This window comes from Nomascus leucogenys, chromosome 18 (genome assembly GCF_006542625.1).
Source record: "Nomascus leucogenys isolate Asia chromosome 18, Asia_NLE_v1, whole genome shotgun sequence".
Lineage (NCBI taxonomy): Eukaryota > Metazoa > Chordata > Mammalia > Primates > Hylobatidae > Nomascus > Nomascus leucogenys.
The window spans coordinates 17800275-17821342 of record NC_044398.1 but is presented as its reverse complement, the minus strand read 5'-3'; the positions used below and the strand labels follow the sequence as shown (position 1 = coordinate 17821342).

General features: G+C 38.7%; 2 protein-coding genes and 1 pseudogene across 6 annotated transcripts in view; 1 reads left to right on the top strand and 2 right to left on the bottom strand.

Annotated features, from left to right (window-relative positions):
• Positions 1-6086, top strand: part of HERC4 (HECT and RLD domain containing E3 ubiquitin protein ligase 4) — a 162813-nt gene extending 156727 nt beyond the window's left edge. For both annotated transcript variants that reach the window (XM_003258211.3, XM_003258212.3), the window contains 2 exons: positions 2524-2626; positions 4851-6086. In XM_003258211.3, the coding sequence (XP_003258259.1) occupies positions 2524-2626; positions 4851-5059 (312 nt within the window). In that variant the 3' untranslated portion in view covers positions 5060-6086. The remainder of the gene's footprint in view (positions 1-2523; positions 2627-4850) is intronic.
• A 900-nt stretch (positions 6087-6986) lies between these two features.
• On the bottom strand, positions 6987-7378 carry LOC100605166 (annotated as a pseudogene). Its single transcript, XR_001113512.1, has one exon. The product of XR_001113512.1 is annotated as a cytochrome b-c1 complex subunit 10 pseudogene (transcript).
• Positions 7379-9986: 2608 nt separating this feature from the next.
• The window catches only part of SIRT1 (sirtuin 1), a 37051-nt gene continuing 25969 nt past the window's right edge, over positions 9987-21068 (bottom strand). For 2 of the 3 annotated variants that reach the window (XM_030798519.1, XM_030798521.1), the window contains 4 exons: positions 20259-20338; positions 18921-19107; positions 15359-15916; positions 9987-12096 (listed from right to left, as the gene is read on the bottom strand). In XM_030798519.1, coding sequence (XP_030654379.1) covers positions 11768-12096; positions 15359-15916; positions 18921-19107; positions 20259-20338 — 1154 coding nt within the window. In that variant the 3' untranslated portion in view covers positions 9987-11767. Of the gene's footprint in view, positions 12097-14336; positions 14388-15358; positions 15917-18920; positions 19108-20258; positions 20339-21068 lie in introns of all 3 variants that reach the window. The other variant, XM_030798520.1, reaches the window with a different exon arrangement.

Sequence of the window (21068 nt, the reverse complement as noted above, 5' to 3'; positions counted from 1 at the left end):
GTAAGTGTTCATTCAGTTAAAACAGGACATCTTAAAAAGCATATTGTAGCAGTCGGGCGCAGTGGCTCACGCCTGTAATCCCAGCACTTTGGGAGGCTGAGGCAGGCGGATCATGAGGTCAGAAGATCAAGACCATCCCGGCCAACATAGTGAAACCCCCGTCTCTACTAAAAATACGAAAATTAGCTGGGTGTGGTGGTGCAGGCCTGTAATCCCAGCTACTCGGGAGGCTGAGGCAGGAGAATCGCTTGAACCTGGGAGGTGGAGGTTGCAGTGAGCCAAGATCGCGCCACTGTATTCCAGCCTGGTGACAGAGCAAGACTCTATCTCAAAAAATATATATATATATGTATATATAATGGTGTATTTATACTTAACACTTTGATTTCTTCTGTTGTATATCTGATTCATTACAATTTAGTGATTATGAGTTGGAGCTTTAAATGTTCTTTCTTAATCAGGACATGTGTGCACATTTTTACCAAACCATTTAGAGATTTAAAAGAAAAAAAACTTTAGCCATCCTCTTTTCATTCCCTACTAACATGCTCACAGACTTTAATTCAAACAGTTTAATAAATTCCGTGCTAGAATTCAAGCTGTTTTCTTCAAACTTGTGTGCAACTAAGCAAATATTTTGCATATTTGAATTATTGAGAGTTCATTGATTAAGATAAATCATGGCTACAAATGAGAGTCCAAAATTCAAGAGGCCCATTAGCAAGTATTTATTGAGCCTCTACCGTGTGCCTGATAATATACAGCTGAAACTATGCAAGAGATTGAAGAGAGGGCAGGAAATAAGATAGAGACATGGTCTTTGCCCTAATAAGGAAGCCAGAAATTAAATGCTTAATACACAGTTTTGATTAATACAATGAAAAAGAGTTTAGTGAGTGGTACGTAAGGAGGAACCTAATCTAGGCTAGATGAATCTGGGAACGCCTCTTACTAGATGGTAAGCTCCAGAAGGTAAGTGAGGATTCTGTTCACTGAGATTTTCCCAGGGCCCAAAACATTGACTAAAACTCATTATATATTTGCTGGATGAATCAATGAATGAATTAGATGGCATTTAATCTGAGCCCTAAAAGGGTAAAAATTAGCCTGATGACCAAAGAAAAAAGGATGTGTCTGAGTGGTGTAGGCTGAGGGAACAGTATGTCCAAAGGACCTGACGCATCTGAAGAACTGAAAGTTAAAGCCAACTGCGGCTGGATAAGAACAGTTCACAATATAAATTATTTCCTCTCTACTTCCTACCCACTTCTCTTTTAGTACTAATTTTTTTTTTTTTTTTTTTTGAGATGGAGTTTCGCTCTTGTTGACCAGGCTGGAGTGCAATGGCGCAGTCTCGGCTCACTACAACCTCCGTCTTCCGGGTTCAAGCGATTCTCCTGCCTTAGCCTCCCCCAAGTAGCCAGGATTACAGGCGCCTGCCACCATGCCCGGCTAATTTTTGTATTTTTAGTAGAGATGGGGTTTCGCCATGTTGGCCAGGCTGGTCTGGAACTCCTGACCTCAAGTGATCCGCCCGCCTTGGACACCCAAAGTGCTGGGATTACAGGCGTGAGCCACTGCGCCCGGCCAGTACTAATATTTTTGACAGGGGAGATATTTTAGTCCTATTGCTGCAAATTACGTCAAAACTTATTGGCTTCAAAATAACAATGAAACTTTGTTGTTTCATAGTTTCTGTGGGTCAGGAATTCAGGAGTGGCTTAGCTGAGTAGTTTGGCCTCAGGGTTCCCTCATGAAGTTGCAGTTGGAATATTGGCTGGTGCTGTAGTCATCTAAAAGCATGATTAAGGATAGAGATTCACTTCCAAGGTGGCTTACTCACATGACTGTTGGCAGGAGGCCTCAGTGTAGCACCATGAGTAATTCTCTCCATATAGGGATGTTTGAATATCCTCATGAAATGACAACTGGTTTCCCCCAGAGTGAGTGATCCAGAAGAAGGGCTGAAGCCATAGAGGTTTTTTTTTTTTTTTTTATGATTTAGTCTCAGAAGTCATACATTCCTCATATTCACAATATCCTTATACACACAGGCACGAATACCAGGAGGCAGTGCTCACTGGTGGCCATCTTAGAAACTACCTCAGAAAATTTTTAGCGTTGCTTAGTACCATATTTTTAAAAGGAGAGATAAATTGTAATGTTTGACTTCTGTTCATGAATACAGAGAAAGGGAATTTTCTGATTATCACAGATAATTCCATGTCAAACTTTTAATGGTCCTATAACATTATTTTAGTAATTCTAGTTTCTCTTTATTTACTTTTGAAGATGATAGTATGATCCTATCATGTTCTCTGAAGTGCTGGGAAAGATTTCTGGTGATTCTTACATATTTCTTCTTTTTCTCCTGGAACTAATAGCTTCAAATTGTAAATGTCCAGACAGTGGGCAATCCATTGAATTGCACAAGTTTCAAACTACTGGACCATGTTAGCTTTATGTGCTAATATATTAGCCAGTGTGTCCCTTAATACTAATAAAAAATTATGTTGTTTTTAGAATACAGAATACAAAGGGGAATATTGGGCAGAACATCCTACAATAAAAATTTTTTGGGAAGTATTTCATGAATTACCATTGGAAAAGAAGAAACAGTTTCTGTGTAAGTATTTCTAACTAGTTGTATACTTTATGAGACTGGAATCTAATTATAGTATTATTCCAAAGTCCTGTTTTAATCTTCAAGTAATTTTTTTGAAAAAGAACTATCTGCACTCTTCAGTACATGTATTTTCTTATTTCAAAGGCTAAATTCAGTTTGCCTCCAAAATAGCATTGATTCATTCTGTGAAGTAAGATGGAAGCTAACTTGGAAATGAAAGCAAACTATAGCTATGTTATAGTTACAATAAACTGTGGTTACAATAAACTAGGATTGTAGAATTCCTTTTAGATTTCTAAAAAGATCTCTGGAGTATAGTCATCCTTCAGCATACGTGGGGGATTGGTTCCAAGACCTCCCTGCCAAGGATACCCAAATCCAGTAGATGCTCAAGTTTCTTGTATAAATTGGCATAGTATTTGCATATAACCTACACACATCCTTATACTTTAAATCATCTCTAGATTACAGTCATGTGCCACATAATGACTTTTCAGTGAACGACAGACCATATATACGATAGTGGTCCCATAAGATTATAATACACCTACTGTACCTTTTCTATGTTTAGATACACAAATACCTACTGTTATGTTACAGTTACCTACAGAATTCAGTACAGTAACATGCTGTACAGGTTTGTAGCCTAGGAGCAATAGGTCTATATCATGTAGCCTAGTTATGTAGCCTAGGTTGTGTAAATATATGATGTTTACAGAATGAAATCACCTAATGATGCATTTCTCAGAACATATCCTCATTGTTAAGTGACACATGAATGTACTTGTTATTAATACCTCATACAATGTAAATGCTATGTAAATAGTTGTTATACCAATGTCAAGAAAAGCAGTTGACATATTCAGTACAGTCACAAGCATCCATTTTTTGAAAATATTTTCGATTTGCAGTTGGTTGAATCCATGGATACAGAACTCACAGATACAGAGGGCCAACTGTATTGCTCTTTTCTCTGTTTGGTCTTCATTTTCTTTTTCTTTTTTCTTTTTTTTTTTTTTTTTTGAGACGGAGTCTCACTCTGTCGCCCAGGCTGGAGTGCAGTGGCGCGATCTCGGCTCACTGCAAGCTCCGCCTCCTGGGTTCACGCCATTCTCCTGCCTCAGCCTCTCCGAGTAGCTGGGACTACAGGCGCCTGCCACCACGCCCGGCTAATTATTTTTTGGATTTTTAGTAGAGATGGGATTTCACCGTGGTCTCGATCTCCTGACCTCGTGATCCGCCTGCCTCAGCCTCCCAAAGTGCTGGGATTACAAGCGTAAGCCACCGCGCCAGGCCTCATTTTCTTTTTCTTTTTGCTTCAAGACTAAAACTTTGGCAATTTCTATATAAAATAAAGCTTTTTCAGGCCTTAGTTCCCTCATTTATAACTGATGCCTGAGTGTCTTTCTTCTGTTAAAGTCTGTATTCTAATTGAAATTTGACTTATTTTTAAAGTTGTCAGAATTTATGTGTCCAAATCAGTGACATTTCCTTTGATACTCCTGCTGTTGCCAAGAATGATTTGGCAACCTCCGAGAATCTTGGTCAAATTCTTCTGTACGTCATAAGGATGAGAAATCATTACTCTTTAAGAGTGATTTGAGCCTGGGCAACATGGCAAAACCTCATCTCTACCAAAATTAGCCCTGGGCTTGGTGACTGTACTCCCAGCTACTCCAGAAGCTGAGGTGAGAGGATTGCTCGAGCCCAGGAGGTCAAGGCTGCCGTGAGCTGTGACCGTGCCACTGCACTCCAGCCTGGGCAACTGAGCAGGACTCGTCTCAAAAAAAAAAAAAAAAAAAAAGAATGATTTGAATTTTGGCTGCCCATTATAAATTTCTGATTAAAAAAAAAAAGAAATGCAAATAGAAAAAGAAATCATAATCAAAACTGCATTTTGCATTTGGTTTGTCAACTAGTTCTGAATGGCTTTTCCCAAAAAAGGGCTCTCAGAATGTTTTGGCAATGGCAAAATACTCACTTAGCAAACATTTATTAAGCACTTCCTTTGTGCCGGTATTAAGATTATACTTTTAAAGAAAAAATATTGTGTGGATGAGCAATTAGAATGTGTCTCAAAACTTGTCTTCCACAAATTAGGAAGTAAGTTAACATGTTAGAGCAGATGTTAATGTGAAGCTCTACTGTAGTGACTGTACAGAATATTACTTGCTACTTTATGTTTTTGTTTTGAAGTGGTTGACTGAATGTTCTTTCCTGGCAGTATTTTTGACAGGTAGTGATCGCATTCCTATTCTTGGTATGAAGAGTCTGAAACTAGTCATCCAGTCCACAGGAGGTGGTGAGGAATATCTCCCAGTTTCCCATACTTGTTTTAATCTTCTGGATCTTCCAAAATATACAGAAAAAGAAACTCTACGCTCTAAACTGATCCAAGCTATTGATCACAATGAAGGCTTCAGTTTAATATAACTTTGGAGTTAAAACTATTCAGTTTAGTGCAAAAGCATTAAACTATTTGTGTTCTTCTTGTGGTGATGAATTCAGCAAGGTGACAGAGGTACTGTTATAATTCTTACTTGCAGAATGTTCAATCTACGAGTGTTCATGGAAGCCAAAAAATATTAAAGGAAAATGAACAAACTGTTAATATTATTGTACAGAACCATGGATTTTTTTTGACCATCTTCCAATAAACATAGCAAGTATTGTGAATACATTAAAGTTTTACTAACATGAGTTTTAAGAGTTTGCATATTTCGGAAATGATCTGGTATGAGTGCATGGAAATATTGCTTAATTTTTCTTCAATCATTGAGTGAAAAACCTTTAACTTTGGCCTGCAATAGTCATTTGATTATTTTTTCATTTGTAAATAATGTTAAGTTTTGTAATAAAATAGTTATGTTCTGATACCAGTACAGTTTCTATGGTTGTAATTGAACTTGAACAGACTTTTAAAGGTTAAAAATTATGATTTAAATCTTACTCTGAGAATCTATAAAAAGAAAAAAAAGGTAGCATGGTGGAAACACGATGTTTTCTTTTTTGCTAGAATAAGTGTCTTTGTGCAAACCTAAATCACAAATAGGGAATATACTACATAACCTGCAGCTCTTTTCTCTTTTGTGAATCCTGACACGCTGATAGATGGGGGATTATTGATCAGAGAACTTATTAATATTTAGTACTGGAAGAACTCTGTCTCCACAGTTGCCAGTAATAGAAAGAAACATTGGCTACTATGAGCACCAATCACTGGGTTATAGCTTTCAAAATTATTGATGCTGCAGTGCTTTAGAGCTATTTCCTTGAATTTAAAAAACAAATCTTAACAGTTCTATGGTGCTGATGCTTAGTTATCTCATGCCATTAAATTGTAAAAGTGAGTTGATGCAATACATGTGACTTTCTGCTATAATGCAAATATTTATTTTTTAAATTTATTTTAAAATGCCGTGAAACTGTTTAATAAAGATTTATTGTTTTAATATTTAAACTTTCAGTGGTTCTCATATAAGAGTCAAAATTTTTCAAAAAGAGGGATGGTTCAGGGAAGGTCTCTTAAATTTCGGATGGCTTGTTTCTATTCCCATGTGAATTTATAGAGGTCCACAGTCTCTTAACCTGCAATTCTAAAATAAAAAAAAACTGAAAAGAATATTGTCGTCTCTCACTTTGCAGAAAAACCTGATCTGAATTGTTGAAGCTATTTATGGTATTCACTAAATAAGACTATGACCCCTATTGGGTGCTTTAAAAAATTCTTCAAAATTCATAATTCCAAAATGCAAATAAGCCCAAGGGGCTGGATAAGGGATTGTGGACTTGTACTTTTCAGTAGATTAACTTAAAAAACTATTGGCGAACCATAGAACTCTTCTATAGCTAGAAGCACTAAAACAATATTCTCACCTAAGGTACTTTGCCTCAAAGTAGTAGCATTCTTCCCCATGAGAATGTTTCCATGTACCTGATATTATACCATTTTCCCTGTTCATCCACTTCTTGAGGTAGTAATTATTCAAATCAAAAACATGTCATATGCTGTTTCTCAATAGTAGTAACCTTTGTATATTATGAAGCTGATCTGTGAAATAGTAGGCACTTTGTATTAATAGTTCCATGAACAAATATTTTAACAAGAGAATAGCATCTGGAAGCACACTGTATACAAAGCTTGATTTGGGGACTTTTCCTCCCTGTTACTCCAGACTGTGAGACAATGTATTAACAGCAAGGAGATTCATGGTAGAAAGTTAAAATACCATTGAAGATTTCTGAAATTGCCATTTACTTTTAAAAAACACGAAGTCTCGAGCTTTGCAGATCAGAGCAGCAAGGCTGCAGATCATTTGCTAAATTGTAAGGACTATGTTTTTTTTTTTTTTTTTTTTGAGCAGGTTTCAGTGACGTTTAATGCAACGTGCATTAAAATATCCAAGCTGTTTTCAGAAACCTAAGAAGTCTGAAGTTGAGCTGTGGATTTCCTCTTGTCCATCCTGAGGCTTGGGCTGCTCCAGATGCAGCAGGTGCTGAGATGGGAGGAGCTGGCGCCACCAGGCACCAGAGGGGTCTGTGAAGGGTTTGTGAAATTAATTATCCTTCTTAAACTTGCCATTGATGTAAGGTACCCAGTCCAGGATCAGCCACCAATCGGTGGCCCACACCAGCCCCACGGCGCCCACAGTGCTCCATGTGTAGGCTGTCGGGATCCAGTTCTTGACCAGCTCCCAGTAGCGTGGGCCCAGGAACCGGGTCACCATCACGGCGGAGTCGCACCCTCAGGGTGACCCTCGGAACTATGATTATTGAGTTGGCTAAATACTGAAGTATTTGGCCTCCACACATCTATTTGTAAGGTACAAATATATAGTGTTTGTAGCTCTCATGTCTTAGTAGTCATTCAAGCTATTAGCCATTGTTCAGGATGACTAATAAGACAGCAGAACCAAGACACTCCTTTCAATTAAAAGGAAATAAAACCAGAATGCAGGCTGGGCGTGGTGGCTTACACCTATAATCCCAGCACTTGGAAGGCTGAGGTGGGCAGATGACTTGACTTGAGTCTAGGAGTTCGAGACCAGCCTGGCCAACATGGTGAAACCCTGTCTCTACTAAAAATACAAAAAATTAGCCGTGTGTGGTGGCAGATGCCTGTAATCCCAGCTGCTTGGGAGGCTGAGGCAGAATAGGCGGAGGTTGCAGTGAGCTCAGATGGCGCTACAGCACTCCAGCCTGGGTGACAGAGCAAGACTGTCTCAAAAAAATAAAACTAAAACAATAAAACCAGAATGTAGTTGTAAAAACAGAGACCTAAATTAGATTCCCATGGTTAGCCTTCTCATAGGATCTGTTCCTAAGGACCATTCATTGGGGTCAACTTTTACTATCAATCAGGTTGCTCTTCCTTACAGCTTTTAAAAGTTGTGAATCAAGGTGTAATATGGCATAGAGCAGTCTTCCCCTGAAGAGTGCATGGTAAGCCTGCTAAAACAAAAGCAAAATATTCCTGTCATCAGTCTCTTCCTCCACTCCCCAACCTCTTTTGCACTTTGACCATCCAAAATGCCTTATGGTAGTTTTGTCCTCCTTTGTTGAAGAATTCACTCTGATAGCTCCCTACTCTGCCGTGTTTGCTTATGAACCCCAGATTACCTAATTTATGAAGTATTTCTAGGTAAAATTTGGGAATTGTTTAAGTTAACCTCCTTTTTTAGGCCAGCCCTAAGAAGTGTTATGTTAAAAGTCAAAACGGAGTTCCTCTATTCTTTTCCAGCTAAGGGTGTTTCTCAAATCTGGCTATACTTTTGAATCGCCTGGGGGTGTTTTTAATACTCTGCACAAACCCCAACTTACACCAATTAAATCTGTATTTCTAAGAGGTCTCAGGCTATTCTTGCGTTTTGTAAGTTTTCAAGTGGTTTTTAATAGTTTCATTTGACAGTCACTTCAAAAGGTGGGGAGGTCATTAGACCATTTTTCTGTACTTTCTACTAGTATCCTAGTCTGAGCTGAAGGCCTAGAATGGCTTTAGATCTTTGTTCACTTCTTGGGGGAGAGGTTTCGGTGTACATACACATACATACTCCCTCCACCCCTTTCTAGATTACAGGTCAGAAGTTGTGTTTCAAATAAAGCTTAGTTGGGGGTTATGTAAAACACCATTGATTGAAGGTCCACCGTCATTTTATGTACCACTACAAAAAAATGCTAATTAAACCATGTGACATTAATTAGGGTATTACAAACAGTGAAATACAGTACATGCTGCATTAGCCAGTGGTTCAGCAATAACATCATGCATAGGGCTTGAGTTAAATTAGGTTTTGCCAAATACCTTTTGACCACTTAAATTGACTGTGTACCTTTTAAAGTATCAACAACCTAACTTTCTTCAATTTGTGCATATATAGAATGTTCCTTAATTTTGTAATATTTTGAGGATATCATCTTACAGGTAATTTCTCTAGTGCTAATATACAGGACAGGTCTACCTAGAAAAGTTTGCTGGGGAGGGAGGCAGAACTGGGAACAGGAAATTGCTAAAGCTTTATTCATTACATATACTTTTTTTTTTCTTTGAGAAGGAGTCTTGCTCTGTCACCAAGCTGGAGTGCAGTGGCACGATCTTGGCTCACTGCAGCCTCCACCTCCTGGGTTGAAGCGATTCTCCAGCGTCAGCCTCCCAAGTAGCTGGGAATACAGACGCCACCACCACACCCGACTAATTTTTGTATTTTTAGTATAGACGGGGTTTCACCATGTTGGCCAGGCTGGTCTTGAACTCCTGACTTCAGGTGGTCCGCCCACGTAGGCCTCCCAGAGTGCTGGGATTACATGCGTGGGCCACCACACCCGACCAAGTTACATACATTTTGAGGGGTACACTGCTGGCCTCTTCAGTAGTACTTTCTCCCTCAAAACCTTTAATGGCTTAAGTAGGTTCTCAGGTCAGCCTCAGAAAGTTGATACCAAATGTGGTCTGCAGTCTTCAGACTTGAAAGACCTAGCATCCAAGAACGGATTTTCAGTTAACCCAGCCTTTGCATCACATGGATTTTCACTATCCACCATTTCCTGTTCTCTCTCAAATCCCAAACTCCTGGTCCTTTGTCATAGGACGTCACATCCTTCTTAGGCCCTGCCCTGCCTTTTCTCCATGTTTTACTTGCTCAGGCCTCTAGCCTAGAATGGCTGAAATAGTTTTTGAAATGCTTGGTGGTGATGTATCACCTGCTACGATCAGCACCATCAGTGTTTGCAAGTACTGGTCTGGTGAGACTAATGTAATAAACCAAATGAAGAAATGTAATATGAGAAAGAAAGCATCTAATACTATAACATTCAAAGCTGTACAAATTCTGCAAGACTTAAAAATTATATACCTTAAACAATGTAAGTTAACAGAAAAAAGTCAAATGACAATTTTAATAGACTTTAAAACAGTGTACAAGTAAAAAACACTGGTTTTGTATTTCAAAAGTTGAAGGAAGATATCCAGTCATTAAACAGTCTACAAAACATATGCCAGTAGATTACATAAAAGACTATGTACAATATAAAAAGAGCTGAAAACAGTCTTCACTGTAAAAATAATTTAAAACAAACTTTTCAATTTAAAATATCTATAGCACAAACACATCATGCAAATGGAAAACTAAATATACTGCATTCTTTAGTGTGGCCAAATAAATTCAGATTGAGACATCTTTTAAGTAGGGAAATGGCCATTCAATATTATTTTTTTCTCTGGCAGTAATGGTCCTAGCTGGGTATTTTATGCATAAAGAACAGCTATATTTCAAACCCTTTTTATTGTAATAAATACTAAAGCAACAGAGGAATACTTTATTAATTTAGGAGTAATGTTCAAAAATGGTCTGAAAAATAAATGCTTACTGTGCAATTTCATAAAGTATGAACTTCTTGAAAGACTAGAAGCTTTTGCAGCTGAGAAAGTCGATCTCTAGTTTTAAGGCAGGCTAAGCTTTTAAATAAAGATAAATTATAAGAACTAGTTTCATTCATTAACTATTCTGCTATTACAAGTTACATCATGTTTATCTCCATAATACTAGGCTAGCAGTTTGGTATTTAACACCAAATCCTCCCAGTGGGAGACATGTACTTTCTGGCTGAATTACAATTAACATCTTATTACTTTGGAACTGTAATCAGGGGCCTGTTGCTCTCCTCATTAATGGAAAACAGCAGTCCAAAATATTACACTCTCCCCAGTAGAAGTACCATTATTATAGATTCAGAAAGGCTTTGCATATTCACATTTTGGCAGTTTAATACTTATGGAAAAGATAAATGCAAGCTCTACCACAGTGATAGGTATTTAAACAACAATGGCAAATATTTCAAAACTAAGGGGATCCAGGCAGGCACTATTGTTTCTAAAGCAACTGAAACATTTCCAAAGCATTTATTTGTTTTTCAGGTTAGTTTTATGAGCCAATATAGACATTATTACATGTCCACAGGAAGTACAAAAGCCATCTTCATTTGAACATAAATACAATAATCCTGAAATTCTTAGCACCAAGTATTACTTTTAAAAGTAAAGACAACCGAGTGCTCTCCCCACATATTGCTGACTTCCTTCTACTCACATTGCATGTCATTTGAGATTTTAAAAAGTTAGCTGCCACAGTTTTGGAAAATGCCAGTGTTTAAAAATAATTGTGTTAAAGAATCAAAAGTTTAGCGTAACAGATTTCGAGTACTTCAAACCATTCAATGTTACAAAGAAAAGTGAAAATACCATTCTTTGGTCTAGATAAGCTGTTCCCTTTACATTAATTTAACATTCTGATGGCTTTTTGAAAACTTTAAAAATGTTGAAACTCACTAGACAAAAACAAAAAAATTATATATACACGTATGAATTTATCATACAAATGAACCTTTAAAAGAAAGTCTTGACCAACAGCTGATTAAAGATACTTAGTACCTTTCTTTTTTTAAAAAAAAGTTAGTGTTGAGTTTGTACAAGTACAGAAATAATGAAGTTAAAAATTATCCATGAAAAAACAATCTATTTTACCAACCTATAAATATTACACCTTTCTGGTTTCCTTGCTCTATTGAGTTCACAAGTAAACATTCATTTTGACATGCTAAAGTTCCTAATGCTGGTGGAACAATTCCTGTACCTGCACAATTATTACACTATGATTTGTTTGATGGACAGTTCATGTCTGTTACTTCCTGTTTCATAGATATAGCTTCATTAATTGCCTCTTGATCATCTCCATCAGTCCCAAATCCAGCTCCTCCAGCTCTCTCTGGAATATCAGGCTCATCTTCTAAGCCATTGTAGAATTCTTCAATTTCACTTTCATCCTCCATGGGTTCTTCTAAACTTGGACTCTGGCATGTCCCACTATCACTGTTACTGCCACAAGAACTAGAGGATAAGACGTCGTCTTCAGAGTCTGAATATACCTCAGCGCCATGGAAAATGTAACGATTTGGTGGCAAAAACAGATACTGATTACCTGAAATACAATAATAAAAATGTTACTTTCAGTTTTCTAAGACTAAGTCTGAGCAGTGTGGAATGAAGTGTGGGGTCCAGCTGTGCCTTTGTAAGTGTCCTTATGAAAAACTACTATCAGTGTTTAAAAACAACTGGGAGGCATGGTATGCCTGCAGTCCCAGCTACTCAGGAGGCTGAGGCGGGTGGAATGCTTGAGCCCAGGAGTTCAAGGGCCAGCCTAGGCAACAGAGTGATGCTGTCTCTTAAAAATTAATTAATTAAATAAATACAAGCAATACACTTAGCCCTGGGTTCAAATCTCAGTTCTGCCATTTGTTCTATCTTTGTAAGTGCACCTCTGTGCCCCAATTTCCTCATCTAGAATATGAAATAAATTTTTACAACCCTATGAAGGAGGGAGGTGTGAAAAATGTAGAAAACCATATCCAATAAAGGTTATTTCACCAATTCTTTTAAAAAGATTTGATGAAAATGAAGTATCCAGCCCAGCCTACATTAGATACCCAATTTGTGTTAAGTAGCTTCTCTAAAGTACACAGGCTTTTAAAGCATCTTAACTATTTTCATTTAACTTTTTTCTGATTATAAACCTAACATATTTTGTCAATAATGTAATCACCACAAATTCATAGTGTACTCTGTAGACACTGTGAATCTACAGTATCACCTGTGAACCTAAATTTAGATTCACCTGAGATCTCAGGCCCCACGACCCACCTACTGCTTCAGAATGTGCGTGTATATACACATACAGTCTAAGACGCTTTTGAAGACTCCTCTAAGATGTAATTTGAATCCATGAATACCATGAAGTTCTTTCTACAGCACACCAAATCAATCCTAGCTTGGCCATTTGGGGTTTAAGTGAAAGAGTAGGATCCCTAAAAACTGATGGAAAAGTTTTCTACCCTTCATAGTATGTCCCTAACTTAACATCTCTTTTCACACATAATAAATGTAGTATTTATTATACCGTATCCTAGACTAATTCTCAAAAGCCTGGTTATCCACACTGGTAGGTGGCATACCTCAAGTTCTCTCCAAAGTGGCTCTCAAACTTTTTTATACTGCATCATGACCCAGTTCTCACCCTGACTACAACCTGTGTGACAATTCTGACCTGAATCCCTAAAATTTATTTCACAGTCCACTACAAATCACTGTGAAAACCACTTATTTCCCTCTGTTAAAACAGACACATAGTACTCATCAGTTTCCTAAGACACCACAGGCAGGGCACAGTGGCTCACACCTGTAATCCCAGCACTTCGGGAGGCCAACGCAGGCAGACTGCTTGAGCCCAGGAGTTTGATATCAGCCTAGGCAATGTGGCAAGACCTTGTCTCTACAAAAACTAAAAAAAAAAAAAAAAAGAAAAAAAAAATAGCTGAGCATGAGGGCATGCGCCTGTGGTCTCAGCTACAGCTACTCTGGAGGCTGAGGCAGGAGAATCGCTTGAACCCGGGAGGCGGAGGTTGCCCTGAGCCGAGATCACACCATTGTACTTCAGCCTGGACAACAACAGTAAAACTCCGTCTCAAAAAATAAATAAAAATAAAAAAATAAAAATGACTGTTCCAGGTTATCTCTGTTTCCTGGGCAAAGAGATTTGTCCGTTTGACACATCTGTCAAAATGACATTCAAGAAATGTGGGTGCAAGTCTTAGTGCATAGGCAGACTTTGTATATGCTAGACACAACTGTATATTATCTAAGTCAGTAGCAATTTTTCTACTTTCTGACTTCTGCCACGATTTGCAAACATAAGCATCCTTCTATGTTTTTTCTAGTTTCCCCTGGAAACACATCTGCTCTTTTTAAATCCCTACTTATTGTTAAATATTTTGCTCCTTAGAAAGCCTTCTGTAATCTAATCTCCAAGTAGAATCTACCTTTTGGGGCTGGGCGCGGTGGCTCACGCCTGTAATTCCAGCACTTTGGGAGGCCGAGGCGGGTGGATCACAGGGTCAGGAGTTTGAGACCAGCCTGACCAACATGGCGAAACCCCGTCTCTACTAAAAATACAAAAATCAGCCGGGCGAGGTGGCACACGCCTGTAATCTCAGCTACTCAGGAGGCTGAGGCAGGAGAATCTCTTGAACCCGGGAGGCGGAGGTTGCAGTGAGCTGAGATCGTGCCACTGCACTCCAGGCCGGGTGACAGAGTGAGACTCCGTCACACACACACACACACACACACAAAAAAAAAAAAAAAAAAAAAAAAAAAAAAAAAATCTACCTTTTGGGTGATGTTTTGTTCAAAACAAAGTACTTTGTTCTTCAGCAGCACCTATACCAAAGTATTAATGAGTATTTCTCACCCACATTTATAATTATACACAACATTAATCACTGTGTCTCCAGAACTTACCACAGTACCTAATATGAAAAAGGCCAAAGGTTTATTCAACTGAACTAAAATGTATTTACAGCAAATGACTGGAATACTCAAATACAGCTGTCTAAAATTTGTCAGTTTTCACCAAGTATGGTAAATGGAATGAGACTTAAAGTTCTAAGTTATATAAGACTGTTATAGCTAAGTTACAGTGGTTTTCTTTTTTTTAACATTAAGTTAGGAATTTCCACCATACAGACTACTTGGACTTAAAACATCGGCTTCCAAAGAGTAGAAAGTGATTTCACATGTCAATTAACACTGACTGATACAGACTATGCATGTTCTAAACAGGGTAGAAACTATTCGTATATTCAGTGGAGAAGAATCAAGGGTGTTTTTTCTAAGTCCTCAGAGAAAACAAAGATGTGTTCTAGATCTGAGACAACACTGCATAGTAGTTAAGGGGGCAGGCTCTAAGCATAAATAGACTGGATTTTAATCTGGTTCTTCCACTTCTTAGTAGTTACTGTGCATGAGGTATTCAACCTCTATGGTCCTGAGTTTTCCCACCTGCAGAAGAGTAATAGTTCCTACCTCAGATTAAAATCAGATAACATATGTAAAGCAGCTGACCCACAGTAAGCACTCAAATCTGTCATCATTTCTGCCAGCTGATAACCCGTTCTTATTTTTCCATCCCCTAGAGAAACACAACATACAGAGCACTATTAAACACTTCCTTCTCCATAATATGTTAAGATACCAGAAGATTCACCTTTCTGATTACGAACTGTACAGTTTCTCTAAACCGAATCAACTACATAAAGCTACCCTATCGATTAACCTGCCAAAATAGCTAATTTTTTGGAAATATTGTTACGACATTTATACTTTCAAAATGGTTCGATTGCCTTTCTTACCATCAAGCCGCTTACTAATCTGCTCCTTTGCCACTCTATTAGGCCAGCATTTTCTCACTGTTCCAGCCACTGAAGTTCTTTCATTTTTCTCCCCAGTACTGGAACCAACATTCTTCAAATCCGGATTTTCCATCTGTTCAGCAATACTTTCAACATTCCTAGAAGTTTGTACTTCCTGTGGTTTTTCTTCCATACAACCTTTTGATTCAGACACATCTAAATCATCATTACTCTTAGCTGCTTGGTCTAAAAGTGTGACAATCACTGAAGAATCTGGTGGTGAAGTTCTTTCTGGTGAACTTGAGTCTTCCGAAATATGAAGAGGTGTGGGTGGCAACTCTGACAAATAAGCCAATTCCTTTTGTGTTCGTGGAGGTTTTTCAGTAATTTCTGAGAGCTTTACAGGGTTACAGCAAAGTTTGGCATATTCACCACCTAACCTATGACACAATTCATTAATTATGACATCACAGTCTCCAAGAAGCTCTACATCAAAATGCAGATGAGGCAAAGGTTCTCTATTAATTAATATCTGAGGCACTTCATGGGGTATGGAACCTTAAAATAGGGTGAAAAATAAGAGTTAGAAAAAGGGAGGAGGAAGTAAGCTAATAAAACCACAACAGATACATTACGCAAAAATCCAACAAGGGCTTGAGCTCCAAATTCCCAAAAAAGACCCATGCATTAAATACTTAACCAAGCCATTACATTTCATCAAGCAAGCAGATGGGCAGTTAGGTGTCTTTTATAAAACGCTCAGGCTCTGCTCCTATCACCTGGTTACCCCTGAGCAATCTTCCCAGACTTTCCCACTCTGAACCTCAAATTTCCTTGTCTGCAGAATGGGGATAATAACAGTACTTTTCCACAAGACTGTGGTGAGGATTAAATAAGTCAAGTGCATAGAAGAGTTCTTGGCACATAAATGTTCTACTTAAGTAGCTCCTGATATAAAGAAGGTGAGCCGGGTGCGGTGGCTCACGCCTGTAATCCCAGCACTTTGGGAGGCCGAGGCAGGCGGATCACCTGAGGTCAGGAGTTCAACCTGACCAACATGGTGAAACCCCATCTCTACTAAAAATACAAAATTAGCTGGGTGTATGGTAGCGCATGCCTCTAATCCCAACTACTTGGGAGAAGAACTGCTTGAACACGGGAGGCAGAGACTGCAGTGAGCCGAGATCATGCCACTGCACTCCAGCCTGGGCACTACAATCCACCCTGGGAGGGAGGATAGGAGGGAGGGAGGGTGGGAGGAAGGAAGGATGGACAGACGAACGGAAGGAAGGACAGATAGAAGGATGGACGAAGGAAGGAAGGAAGGACAGAAGGAAGGACTAACGGAAGGAAGGATGAATGGAGGAAAGGAAGGACAAACGGGAGGGAGGGAGGGAGGGGAGGAAAAAAGTCATATATTCTACACTATTATAAACCTGTTTCTTTAATTATCTTTGCAACACAACATACTATCCCCACAGAAAGCTTTTGAAAGAAAAGTTTTTAAGGACCGGGCGTGGTAGCTCATGCCTGTAATCCTAATGCTTTGAGAGGCAGAGGAGGAAGGATCACTTGAGGCCAGCCAGGAGTTTGTGACCAGCCTGGGCAACAAAGTGAATCTCGTTTCTACGAAAAAAAAATTTAAAAATTAGCCAAGCATGGTGTGCACCTGTGGTCCTAACTACTCAGGAAGCTGAAGTGGAAGGACTGCTTGTCCCCAGGAGTTGAAGGCTGCAGTGAGCTGAAACTGCACCACTGCACTCTAGCCTGAGCTACAGCAAGACACCCATCTCTAAAAAATAAATTTAAGCAGAGTGCCTTTGATTTTGCTTTAAGAAGAGCAACTCAAGAACAAAGGGACTTGTATACTAAATTTTCATGTTTCATTTAATTGCAAATTGTCTTGTATTCTACTTTAACAGAATTTCATAGCTAATTAGGTAAGACTGAGTTAACTGCTAAAGCCACGAGATATGGGATAGACACAAAATTGAAGAGCTTGACTCCATGTTTCTTCCAACTGTTTAGCTGCCTTGACTGCTGATGTGGGGTCTAATTCAATTCTCTGGCTAGGGATTTAATATTGTTTCCTCTCCTCTTTCCCTCACTTATGAAAGGACACATCTGATGCAACTGAAATCTCTCTCTCTCCTCCTCTGATTCCAAACTAGAGGAGGAAACAGACAGTATGAGAATATATATGACAAAGAAATTTTCCTGAGAGTAATAGAGATTTAAATTTTATGTGAACACTTTTATATACACACCCTTTTGGGTAAACTATATCAACATATCACCGTTATGGCATGGCTGTTATTACGACAAGAATGAACCAATCATTTTGAGCCCCCAAATTCCATCTTACATGGTATGTTACACTTCTACCTTCTACCAAACTATACATTTAAATTTATTAAATGTGAAATTAAATTTGAAAGATCAACAACTGTAATCAAAAAATATAAGGATAAAGGACCATTTCATAAATTAATTGATGCTAACCCTTGCAACATAAAAACACATTCCACCAAAAAGTCTAAGTTGAACTCTTTACCTTTGTCTTAATTTTTCACATAAATTAGAAGTAGAGTTTAGCATTACTTCTGGGTTTTTTTGTTTCTGATTTTTTGAGACAGAGTCCCACTCTGTCACCCAGGCTGGAGTGCAGTGGCACAATCTTGGCTCATTGCAACCTCTGCCTCCTGAGTTCAAGCGATTCTCATGCCCCAGCCTCCCAAGTAGCTGGGACTACACACGCACACCACCACGCCCAGCTAATTTTTCTATTTTTAGTAGAGACAGGGTTTCACCATGTTGGCCAGGCTGGTCTCAAACTGCTGCCCTCAAGCGATCCACCCACCTTGGCCTCCCAAAGTGCTGAGATTACAGGCATGAGCCACCAACATTACTTGTGTTTTGACAACCCTCCGCACCCCCCCATCAAAATGTCAGATTCACCAGTCTCAATGAACAACAATGCCACCTAAAAAACAGTTTAGCCAGATGTGGAGGCTCGTGCCTGTAATCCTAGCTACTCAGAGGGCTAAGGCAGGAAGATCACTTGAGCCCAGGAGTTCGAATCCAGCCTGGGCAACACAACAAGACCTCATCTCTACTAAAAATAAACAATTTCTGACCAGGCACAGGGGCTCACGCCTGTAATCCCAGCACTTTAGGAGGCAGAGACAGGCAGATCACCTGAGCTGAGGAGTTCGAGACCAGCCTGGCCAACATGGTGAAACTCGGTCTATACTAAAAATACAAAAACTAGCCAGGCATGTTGGTGGACGCCTGTAATCCCAGCAACTCAGAAGGCTGAGGCAGAAGAATCGCTTGAACCCGGGGGGCGGAGGTTGCAGTGAGCCGAGATACGCCACTGCACTCCAGCCTGGGCAACAAGAGGGAAACTCCATCTCAACAAATAAACAAACAATTTCTAAAATTAGCTCTTCACCACTCTTTCAAACAGAAGCAGAGTTAAGATTACTAGGGTCTATTATACAGACCCACAACCCATGACATTATATATAGAAAGGTTCTCCAAAAACCATCACCAACTTACTTGGAATTAGAGCTACTGGTCTTACTTTGAGGGAAGACCCAATAACAATGAGAAGGTCAACTTCATCTTTGTCATACTTCATGGCTCTATGAAACTGTTCTGGTAAATTTTCACCAAAAAACACAATCTCTGGTTTCATGATAGCAAGCGGCTCATCAGCTGGGCACCTAGGACATCGAGGAACTACCTACATATTTTCAGATTGTGGTTGAGGTAGAGAAGCAAAGAGTAAGCCCAACTTAGAAACAGTCAACATTTCCATACCTCTAAGAATACATTTCAGAATTATTAAAAAAAAATAACAGAAAAGCTATGGATAAACAGCAACTGGATAACAATCTAAACATCAACTGTCAATGATGGGTAGTTTATTAACATACTACGAAACAGTGAAATACTGTGCTCTTGTTATAATATCTATGCAGAAAAACACTTGACATTGAAGAGTCCATCATGTATTAAGAGGAAAAACACAATGTGTATATATACACTAAATGGGAATTGATCCTTTAAAAAAAAAACAGACATTTGTCAAATAAAATGATTCCATTTTATTTGAGATGAAGTCTTGTTCTGTTGCCCAGCCTGGAGTACAGTGGCATGATCTCAGCTCACTACAACCTCCACCTCCCGAGTTCAAATGATTCTCCTGCCTCAGCCTCCCAAGCAGCTGAGATTAAAGGCATATGCCACCATGCCAGGCTAATTTTTGTATTTTTAGGAGAGACGGGGTTTTGCCATGTTGGCCAGGCTGGTCTCGAACTTCTGACCTCAAATGATCGACCCACCTCAGCCTCCCAAAGTGCTGGGATTACAAGCATGAGTCACTGCACCCGACCAATGATTCGATTTTAATATACTATTCTTCCTCTTTCATAATGACATGATTAACTCTATATACTGCTAAGCACATAGGACATATTTCTGGATAATTTTTATTTTCTGCCACATTTTCCTATATTTTTTGGCAATGAACATGTATGAAATAATTTTAAAAGATTACCACAACTAATTTAAGGTCCAAATCTGACAGGCACAAAAAGGGAGAGGAAGGAGAAAAACTACTACAACAACAACTTGCTTATGATCTGACATTTTATGTTCGGCTTAGATACTAAGAAGCCAATTTCAGAATTTTAAGAGACTTTATAGGGCTGTTTTCTATATAAGGTATTGAAAGGTTCTTGTGTATTTTACCAAAATTCCCAATTGCTAACTATTTTCTTCCTGAATCTTTCTGTACCATATACACTTTTAAGGGGTAAAAAAGGATTTTGAGGCAAAAGAAGAAATACTTCAGAGACATGAACAATTCCTAAAATATGGGCAACAAATTACCTGATTAAAAATATCTCCTCGTACAGCTTCACAGTCAACTTTGTATTTACAAATCAGGCAAGATGCTGTTGCAAAGGAACCTAAAAACAACCAACATATATATGCTTTATTAAAGAAGTCTTTGTTTCTTGAACACACCACAAACGTTATAAAGTTTGACATCACAAATGTTAAGAGGGTTTAAGGATTTTTGTTTTTGTTTTTAACTTTGATTTTAAACCTCAGAACACACTGCAGATTTTGTGATACACCACAGGAGAATCTAGGGGATGACGAATTTATGTATTTATTTATACATAGAATGAATATGATTCTCAATCTCTGAAACACTAATATAATGATGCCTTCTAAAGTTACTCTTTTCAACAAAACTATAACAGCTCACTCCTCCAGGGCTAAAATCCTGCAGAGTTGGACAGTTCCAATTCTATTACCTTAGCTCAGCAGTTCTTAGAAACACTTTAGATACTAATGGCCTGTTGATACTTGTTTTACATTAAACATTTCTGAATCTCTGAATCCTGTACATCTCAACTATCCAGTTCTTTTAGTTTCATAAACTAAAGATGTCACATTTCTTCATTAACAGCTAATACTACTCTTGTATTCAGAATTTTGTGTTTTTTTTTGTTTTTTTTGTTTTTTTTTTAAGAGTCTCACTCTGTCTCCCAGGCTGGAGTGCAATGGTGCAATCTTGGCTCACTGCAACCTCCAACTCCCAGGTTCAAGTGATTCTCGTGCCTCAGCCTACTGAGTAGCAGGGATTACAGGCGCACCACCATGCCCGGCTAATTTTTGTATTTTTAGTAG